Source organism: Condylura cristata, unplaced genomic scaffold (genome assembly GCF_000260355.1).
Source record: "Condylura cristata isolate star-nosed mole 26May11 unplaced genomic scaffold, ConCri1.0 scaffold00033, whole genome shotgun sequence".
Taxonomy (NCBI): domain Eukaryota; kingdom Metazoa; phylum Chordata; class Mammalia; order Eulipotyphla; family Talpidae; genus Condylura; species Condylura cristata.
In genome coordinates this window covers 14,898,416-14,908,386 of record NW_004567134.1, presented here as the reverse complement: position 1 = coordinate 14,908,386, position 9,971 = coordinate 14,898,416, and the positions used below count along the sequence as shown (strand labels likewise).

At 54.0% G+C, this 9,971-nt stretch overlaps 1 protein-coding gene across 1 annotated transcript in view; it reads left to right on the top strand.

Annotated features, from left to right (window-relative positions):
• The first annotated feature begins 1,437 nt into the window (after window positions 1-1,437).
• TSEN2 (TSEN2 tRNA splicing endonuclease subunit) overlaps window positions 1,438-9,971 on the top strand; it is a 23,059-nt gene continuing 14,525 nt past the window's right edge. The window contains exons 1-4 of the mRNA XM_012732084.1: window positions 1,438-1,477; window positions 3,536-3,742; window positions 4,915-4,996; window positions 6,009-6,045. Of these exons, the coding sequence (XP_012587538.1) occupies window positions 3,554-3,742; window positions 4,915-4,996; window positions 6,009-6,045 (308 nt within the window). The 5' untranslated portion in view covers window positions 1,438-1,477; window positions 3,536-3,553. The remainder of the gene's footprint in view (window positions 1,478-3,535; window positions 3,743-4,914; window positions 4,997-6,008; window positions 6,046-9,971) is intronic.

Here is a 9,971-nt window from a genome sequence, read left to right as displayed (position 1 = left end):
ACCCAGCTGAGCCTCAGGAGACCCACCCAGCTGAGCCTCAGGAGACCCACCCAGCTGAGCCTCAGGAGACCCACCCAGCTGAGCCTCAGGAGACCGGACTCTGTTCTCACACTCACTCGGCTAATGCCTCCCAGTCTTTTTTCTTTGTCAGGTCTATAAAGAAGTCAAACTGGACAATCTCAGAATCCCTTCTCGTTGTTAAACCCTTCAATTCTAAAAACAGTGATCCTAAGTTGGCAGTTACAGCCTCCTTCCAGCTCTCTCTTCCCTGTCTAACCCATACCCCTCCCCCCACCACTCACTGTTCTGTGAATCTTGCTGAAGTTCTTTTTCACACAAGATTCCTTTGGCCAAGCGGTTAAGGGCCTTGTGGGCAGCATGACCACTGAATGCAGAACCATGAGCTCTTCCTACCAAATGCGCACAGCCCAGTTATTTGCCACGCTGCCCTGCTCCCCACACCAACTCCTTTCCAGCACGAGTGGTTTGTGCTTTGAGGAGCCCGGGATTCACCTTCCAGAAGGTAGGTATCAGACTCCCTAGCAGGCCTCCCTTAAAATAACCAGGCAAGGATGAATTTTTTTTAAGATTTATTTATGCGTACAGAATTGGGGTACAGACCAGAGGTGCAGGGCCAGTGAGAGGCTTCACCAGTGACAGAGCGGGGAGCAGAACAGGCTGACTGATGAAGTCCACTGCTGAGGGGAGCAGCGGGCGGGTCAGGAGAGGTCTGCTGCGCCATGTGGGTCACCTCCGGGGTGGGGATCGAACTCGTGCTGCAGTGGCTTTAGCCTCTTACTGCTGCGCCTTAACCTGCTGTGCCACCAGGGTGGGGCGGCAAGGACAAATTTTTACACGTCCCGAGGCATTTTTATTATCTCACAATCCCTGATGACTCATTTTTCAGTAGAGGAAACTGAGACTCTGGAAGGCTAAGCCACTCACTCAAGGCCACACAGCAGGGGGGGCGTGGTGGGAATTCAAAGGTGTGACTACTGCCCAGCTGTCCTTTCCTGGCGCCCACTGTGGCTTTTGGTCAGGTGTCTGCAAGAGGCTCCCTTCTACGTAACCTGCATGCTGCATTTCACGCGGTGACCTGACCGGGAAGCTGAGGTCAGCTTCCGGGCTTTGCTCATGGTCCCTTTCTTTTGACCTGGGCTCGGGCCTCACTACCTTCTAGCTAGGTGACATTGGATGAGAAACTCTATATCTCAACATAAAGCGGTTCCTGGGGGATTTTTGTGAGGATTAAACCAGAAGAGCGCCGCATAGGGAGGACTGTGCAGCCCGCACCATAGACCCCGCCAGAGCGTGCGGGAGACCAGAAGAACCGCCTCCAGTCCGCACTGCGCAGGCGCGTTTCCGCCAGTTGTGCGGCTGCGCACTCGGCCGGCTTTGCGACTGCACCGCTTTACGGCAGCGGGGTCCGCGCGCGCCGGCGTTGCCAGGTAACGGCCAGCGCGTGGGGCCGGAGCAGGTAAGGCGTCCGGCGAGGGAGCGGGACGCGAGCAAACCCGGCCTTCCGGGAGAGCGCGCTCGGGCGAGCGCGAGCTGGGCCCCGACATTCCCCCGGGGTCGCACTGCAGGGCCCGACGGGGCGCGATCGCGTACCCCTCTTTCGCGTCCTGTCGGAATGAACCCGTCTCCCTTCTCTGTGCACCCACAGCTCTTCGTACCCGTTTCTTCGAGCTTCCCGGAAACGTGTCCGGTGCGAGGGCGCCAAAATGCCTCAGACCCCTTAGGTGCCCTCGAGGGGCCTCAGCCAGTGGGGTGGCTGGCAGGGTGGCGGCTTGGGGGCACCAAGGGAAGCAGCCAAGGGACTGGGCTCGCGCCTCGCCGGCTTCGTGCGGGCCCTTCCTCGCGGTGGCCGCCGCTGGCCAGCGCGCAGCGCGTGGCCCGCCCAGAACGGGGTTAATCCGCACTGCAGCCTTCAAAGGGCTGTTTGTTTGTGTGACTTGTCTCGGGTTCTGACTTGAAAGCTTCCCGGAGGCCGCCTGCTGGCCTTGAACCTCTCGCTGCCCCTCCCAGCCCGGGAGGTGTGCAGTTGGAGCTTCAAACACATTTAATTGGGGGCCAAGTTGGCTGGCTGGAGGTCTTAGCCAGACTTTTTTGGCAAGGTGGCCCCAAGGGGGTGGAAAAGTAAATGGACCCTCCTTTCCCCTTTTTGTTTTGTTTGTTTTTGAATAAACATTTACTGTGCACCTAATGGTGTTAGCTTGTCTGCTTGATGGGGCAACAGGCCCTGCTTTTGATAGAAAAATAAACAAACACCACAGGCTTCTGAAATCAGTCCGCAGGGGTTGAGGAAAGGCAGGTCCCTGTGAGTGCACAGCCCCGGCCCCCTCTTCCCGCCTCTCTACGGGGGCTGTGATAGAGCTGTGTCCCTCAGGGGCATTTGGGATTGGGTTTGGATTGGCCACTCTGTCACCAGTCGTTGGCAACCTTGGCTACCTGTTGAACCCCAGTCTCCCCTGTAACTGGTCTTACCAGCCCCTCTTTCCTTACCACCCTCTCCTTTCCCCTGTGCTGGGCTGCGGACACTCGGTGTGTTCAAGCACTTTTCTAAGTGCTCCATGGCTCCTAACTCCCAGAATCTCTTTTTACCCTTATTTTGCTGGTGAGGAAACCAAGCACAGAGAGATTGAGTAGATTTTTGCCCAGAAGTTAGGAACTGGTGAAGCTGAATTCCAGTCCCAACCATCTGGTTTTAGCATGCCTGGTCTTAGTTTGGTGGCTCACCTTGAAATGACAGCTGCTGCTGTCATTGTCATTATTGTTGATTTACCTTAAAAAGTGAAGCTGATCCACCCGCTGTCTGGAATGTGTTTCAAACTTCTTTTGGAAATGATGTGCTCTGGGATTAAGGCTTTGGGGACAGGTTTTTTTGGTTTGTATCTTTGTTCCCTCCGCACCTCTGATGATGGGCTCTGGTTCTCTGTAAGCGGGAAGTAGTCCTCATAGCGACCTGTTGTGCTAGACCTCGGGGCCAGGGCTCCTTTGTGTGACATTGTGCCTTTGCCCAGGTCCTTGGGCCTCCGTCTGGGGGCCTGCCTGGTGGCCTGGAACAACTTAAGTCTCAGTGCTATCGCCAGACCCTTGAGTTTGATCCCAGCCAGGGAGCTGACCCATAGGGCACAGCAGACCTCTCTTGTCTCCTCACTGCTCCCCCTCAGCAGTATATTTTAGTCGGTCTGCCTGTTCTGCTCCCCACTCTGTCTCTGGTGAATCCTCTCACTCACCCCCCCCCCACCCCCAGGCCTAGACTTTGCTCTTGTATGCAAAGTAAAAACCTTAAAAGAAAAAAAATGCAACTGAATTCTTGGACATCGTTGTGGGAATTGAGATATTCAAGGTGAATGGGTTTTTACTGCTCCTGCAAGATGTTCTCACTACTATATGGACTGCATTTCACTGCTTTATAAATATTTTCCCAAAGGCCACGAAGCCTTCTGAGTGTGAGTATAAATGTATTCACATTTCTGACCAGTGCCATCAACGTTTACCCGTTTCTCTCTGCTCTGTCTACCCTTTAAAGAGGAGGTACTCTTGGACCATGGCAGAAGCTGTTTTCCACGCCCCAAAGAGGAAGAGAAGAGTATATGAGAGTTACGAGTCTCCGCTGCCCATCCCTTTTGGTCAGGACTGTAGTCCGAAGAAAGAATTCAGAATATTCCGTGCCGAAATCATCAGCAACAATGTCCTCGTGAGGAACGCAGAAGATATGGAGCAGCTGTATGGGCAGGCAGGTGCTAGTGGCCGGGCCTGACGGTCCTGGGCCAGCGGTGTTTCTTCTCCTCCCCACCCCGTGTACCCAAAACACAAGCCAGAAACAGCCCTGCCCCCTCCCACAGTCCAGCGTAGGAACAGAGTGACGTGAGGCCAGAGCCAGGAGCCCTGGGGATGATGGTCACTCCCGTGGGAGAGCCTGCTCGGCGTGAAGTAGGGGCGGGCGTTTCCCATTCTGGTCTCTCTCAATTATAAAACTATGCATGTCCATTGTAAAAAAAAAAATGTTCTCAAGCAATTTACAGATGTATAATGGGCAAAAAGTGAAACACCCACTCACTCTCGTTCCATTCCCAGCTGCCACAGGCTGGCTGGGGGACAGACTGCACGAGGCTCCAGCTCGGACTCTGGCTCCTTGTCTGCCCTCCCCAGGGACCCCAGGGATGTCTTCCTTTGCCCCTCTCTATCAGTGAAAGGCTTGGGTTGAGATCGCTGACTTTAACCCATAGTTTATTCCCTAACTTGCTGGGGGCACGGGGGATTTCATTGAGCTTTATTGAGGTTTGATTTGCAGCTATGAAGTCTCCATCGTACGTGTGCAGTTCACGAGCTCTTTAGCATTGCAGCCCAGTCGGAGCGTCCATCGTCCTTCAGCACAGTGGGTCCTGGCTCTGATCCTCTTGTCTCAAAAATGCACCTCCTACATGCACGATCCATACTCTTGAGCAACCAGGTTTGCAAAGCGCTGATCACTGCGTGACTTCTGCTTGTTAAATCTTTATTTCAACTTTCTCCAGGTTTCAATATTTTATACTTATTTTAAATGGGTAGGTGGCCACCTGTGTTGCTTTAGAATCAGCTGGAAGGAGAGGAACTCTTTGATTCTGGGTACAAGAGAATCAGGGACTTTTGGTCTCTGGTAGGCTTGGCTCCTGACCCACTTATGGGCGCAAAACCTGCCTCTGTGTGCCCGTTGCCTTCAGTGCATCGGACTGGGACTGAAATCATCGATTCTGAGACACATGAGGTTTACAGAAAGCACACTAGCATCCTCCAAAGGACCCCAGAGAAATGCCAAGGCCTTTGGTAATCAGAGGGACGCTGTGGAGCTATGACTAGAGCAAATCTCTTGGTAACTCAAATCGTTTTTCTTCTTCTGTCAAATCTAACTCTTCTCTCTCTCTCAAGGGTTATTTTGGAAAAGGTATCCTGTCCAGAAGTCGCCCAAACTTCACAATCTCAGATCCTCAGTTAGTTGCTAAGTGGAAAGGTAAGCCTGGCTGTCATTCCACTCTTTTGGCAAATCATCATTTCCTTTCATTTTTTGATCTTAACACCTCTGATTGCAGAGTAAAATTCCAGAGAAATAGCGTGCACTCTGACAATGTTACCGCCCCCAAAGGCAACTAAAATAATTCTAGTCAAAGCGAAAGGATTCTTAGGTGAACTCCCCGGGGCCGTCTCATTGAAAGTTCAGTCACATGTGAACAAACCAGTGCTTTTAACTGGCAGGCCTGTCATTCCAAGATGATGTTACATTCAAAGAAAGTATTCACTCACGTGTGTGCAAAATAAACCATAAAAAGTAAGAGGCGCTCATAGCGCAACATGGGGAGGGCCGGGCACGGAAAGACTCCGCATCACCTCAAGCTGAAAGCAGGGACCCACCCAGGAGTGTGTTTGGAAACAGATCTACTCTTCTTGGACTGCGTAGTCATCTTTATCCCTGGGTCTTAAGTGGAGGGATTAAGCTGTCGGTCCCGGAGGGTGAGGCAGTCTCACGAACCTCGGTTCCCTGGCTGCCTGCGGGCTGCACTCCCTCTTCAAAGCAGACTGATGCCTGTGGGTATCATCTTGTGCCTCTTTAATAATTTTTTTTAAGTGTGCTTGCTCTCCTGTACACACTTACGAGCTCCTGAGGGAGCAGGGGAGAGAAGCTTCCCAGGAATAAGAAAAATAAATATGTAATGAAGTTTTGCATATCTGAAAAAAACACAGGGCATAAGCATTCAGGGTGGCCGAGAGGGTCCTCTTCCGCGCTGCGGCCGCTGAGCTGGGCATCGCCTGGTCTCGTGAGCCAGGAAGCGTGTGTGCCAAGCCAGCCTCTCCTGCCGGGGGCGGGGCAGGGTGCTGGGCTTGCTGTTGCTGGCTAGACAGCATCAACCAGACATCCAGGTGTGTGATCTCGGGACTCTGGACCCTCTTTTTCTTATTTTTCAGCGTTTATTTTTTTCACATAAGGCGAGTTTGTCTGAACTAATAGAACTTGTTTGTCATTACAGATGTGAAGACAGACTGGCCTATAATCACCGCTAAAAAGTAAGTGATGGTGACCCTTGGCCTTGGTCAGGGTTACGGGTTGAGTCAGATCTGATTTTAGATGGCTTTTTCACAGCCTTTTATTTTGATGGACTCATTTTCGTAGTAGGTATACCCTTGAAAATTGTGTCTGAATTTAATGTGGATCAAATCATATTTGAAATGTTCTCAGTAAGTTTATTTTTAAAAATAATCCTCAGCCAGATCCTCAGCCAGCTGAACTCCTTCCAGAGTGTAGCAATTACCCAGTAATGTATACCTCTTTAAGCGCTAAGAGGCTTAGTCGTGGCTGGAGTGCTGGCTTCCTGCCTGTGTAGGCACAGATGGCCGTGTCCCTGGGGTCAGCGCAAGAGGCCTGCACAGAGGCTGTCCCTCCTCCCTCTCCCCAGCTGGGTCCTGCTGGACGCCTGTTCACGCTGGTCCCATTTCCCGAACACCGCCCCCCCCCGCCCCTTAACTGCCCGCCTGTTCCAGCGCGCCCAGCCCTCGTCCACCCAGCCCTCGTCCACCCTCCTTCCAGCCAAGAGCTGGCTCCAGGGGCCAGAGCCGAGCCGGCCTTGGCGCCCCTAACTATGGCGTCATTCACTGAGGTTTAGTCAGCTGTGGCGACGGGGCCACGCCTGGCTCGCCTCCGCGGCCCGTACTCAGTGGTCTCTGGGCAGGAGCCTGTCGACGCCACGTTCATCCACCCCAATCCTCATCGTCCCTGAGGTACAGCTCTTCCGTGAAACCATCTAAAACTCCTCAAGCCCGTGATTTCTCATTTCAAGCACGCATCAGCAGAAGCTGACAGCTCCCTGGGTGCCCAGTAACCCTGCAGCCAGAGGAGCGGCCAGGACGCCGTGGCCCTGGGGCTGGCTTAGTGGCTGAGGGCCAGGGGAGTGGGGCTCCAGGGACGCGCTGAGACCCCGCAGAGCCCTGTCCCTGGATGCACGGCCAGCTAGGCTGCTGCCCCCAAAACCTGGACCCCAGAAACAAAGCGAAACCCATCGGCAGAGCTGCCCCCGGTCAGGCGCCTGGACTCCGGAGGGTCTGCCCCGGAAGGCCTCTATATGAAGGCCAGCCCTTTGGAGCCCCACCGGTAACATTCCAGGGATGTGACGGGCCTCTGAATGGTGTCTTAGGGCTATTGCTGCAAAGTACCACAAACTCGGTGGCTTAAAAGAACAGAAATTTACTCTCACAGTTCTGGAGGCCAGGTGTCCATCACCAGGAGTCTGGCAGAGCTGTGCTTCCTCAGGGCTCCAGGCCAGACCCTTCCCTGCCTCTGCTGGCTGCCGGCTGGCCATCCCAGGCCTGTGCACTCACCACTCCGGCCTCTGCCCCACCTCATTACGTGGCATTTTTCCGTGAGCCCCTGCATGTCTGAGTCCAGATATCCCTCTTCTGTAAGGAGACTGGTCAGTCTGGCCTCAGCTTAACTCGATCGCCCCTGCAAAGACCCTGTTTCCACAAAAGGTCACATTCTCAGGTGCCACGGCTTAGGATGTGCCCACAGTAATCCTCCTGGGGGTTATTAAACATCGGTAGTGCAGCTATATCTGGTCATCACGAGATAACAGGCTGCCCAGTTACCGTACGAATCACCGCTAATGAATGGACCGCCCATAAACGCCACCCACACCCACACTCTGCCCTCCAAAATGCTTTGGAGATGCCGGGCGCAGCCTCACCCCAGCTGCTGTTTTCAACTTGAGTTCTTGAGTAGCACTCCCAGGTGTTCATCTTCCAAATCTGCTTTGCTTGTAAGTTGAGCACCTTCCGCGGCCTCATGAATCCCACTGTCTTTTGCAAGATTCACATTTTCAGTTGCCGTCACGAGGCCTTCTCTTTACCCGACAGACTCGTGGCACCAGCCTGACGCATGAAAGGGGGTGCCCTGGAATGGAGATTGTTTATAAAAAATTTTCAGGTTACAACTTCCATCTCCTCTGTGGACTTAGGGTGTCCAAAGATGTCACTACGACACATCCTGTCAGAAAATTATGCTCCCCCCAATCAAAACGGAGACCATAATCTGCCTCTCTCCCCCTCAACGTTTTCCAGCTTTTGCTTTTCACCTCTCTCCTCCTGCCACTTCTTAAGTGGCATTTGGGGTGAGTCTCGGTGGAGTTTGGCTTTTAAAGGCATCACCAGCCAACAGGAGGACATGTGACCCGTGGGCCACGTGACACCGCCACTGTTTCTGGCTCTTTCCAACCACAAGCTGGCTTCCTTGCTGGCTTCCTCCTCTGTGCTAGGTAGCCAGAGCCTCATTTGCATCTCAGAACGATTCTGTGAGGTCAGGAGAGGCAGGAATGCAGGTGTGTCTCTGGCATTTGGCAGAAGAACAGAAGGACGGACATAGAGACACCAAATGACAGGTCAGGTCAGAACCACACACAAGAGCCACCTCGGGACCCCGCACTGACGCAGCCCCTGAACCCCCAGCTCCGCCCTCCTCTCTCGGAGCAGCTGATGGAAGCGGATGCTTCCATCCGTTAAAGTGGAATTTTTTTTTTTAAGATTTATTTATTTGTGCATACAGAACTGGGGTACAGGCCAGAAGCTCAGAGGCGGCAAGAGGCTTCACCAGAGACAGAGTGGGGAGCAGAACAGGCAGGCTGACGAAGTACACTGCTAAGGGGAGCAGCGGGCGGGTCAGGAGAGGTCTGCCGCGCCCTGTGGTCACCTCGGGGGCAGGCGGGGATCGAACTCATGGGGAAGTGGCTTCAGCTTCCCAGTGCTGTGCTTTAACCCTCTGCGCCACCAGGGAGGGCCGGAATTTGTACTTTTAAAGGTAACAGGCGTTGAGTCCAGATGGTATTTCTCAAGTTTCCTCTAAGCCCCACCGTCACATAGTAGCAGACGCTGGTCCAGCAGCTACACTTGTTCTCTCTCGCCCTTGCAGCACCCCGCAAGGCAGGCGTGGGCTCAGATGAAGAGCGAGCCTCCCGGCGTGTAGCTGGTACGAGAGCCTGTGGAGGGAGGAGGCCACCCCAGCGCCCGGACCCCCGGTGCTGGGAGCGGGGCACCCGCCTCCTGCATGTGTGCGTGGCTCCCTCCTTCCAGACCTGCTCCGCGGGGCTGTGAGACCTTTGATTCATTTTTTTCACATATTTTGAGTCAAGGTTTTTGATGAAAGTTGTGGATCACTTCGCCAGCAAAGTACACACTGACTCAAAAATTGACGTTCAAAGAAAGGAGATTCAGAGACAACCGAGAACCACTGTTTTAAATGCACAGAGCGCGCGGTGGCGGTGTCTGGGCTCCCAAATGAAAGCGCTGACCGCGTAAGAGTGGCCTGCCTCCTTGACGGTCACGAGCAGGACCTGGCAGGCTCTCTGGGAGGCGAAGTCCGGCTTCGTCACAGCCACATGACAGACTCCGGGCCCACCGTAGAATATGCCAGACCGGAGTCCGCGCATGCGGTCAGCACGCCCTCCTGCCTCGAGGTGCTAGGGCGGCCTCGCCAAGTCTTCATCTGAGGTCTGAGGCACAGTTTCCAGAAAGACGTAACATCCCCGTGTGGGATAAACAGGGTGTGGGCAGCTTGGGGAGTCTCCTGCTGAATCAGGGTTAAGCGGCCACTAATCTCTTCCTAAGTACAGTAGAAACCAACTTCTTTGTTTCACTGTGTGTGCGGTAGTAGCGTATATCCTGTGGCCTGCTGAGTCGTGCACAACCAGGCCGATACCCAGGCATAAGCGAGGCCTGTGCCCTCCAGCCACGTGCCGTCTTACCAGCTGCAGGAGGAGGCAAAGGAGCTTGAGTGCCAGCGTCTCAGGCTCCCTGGTGAGCTGTCCAGTGGACAGTCCTCCAGCATACAAACTCACCCTGCAGCCTGGGGTAGCGGCCCCTCTCCCCCAAGACGGAACCTACCCACAGCTCTTCATACTTGGGGGTTGCCTCCGAGAGTTAGAAACTAAGGCAGGACATTCTGTTAA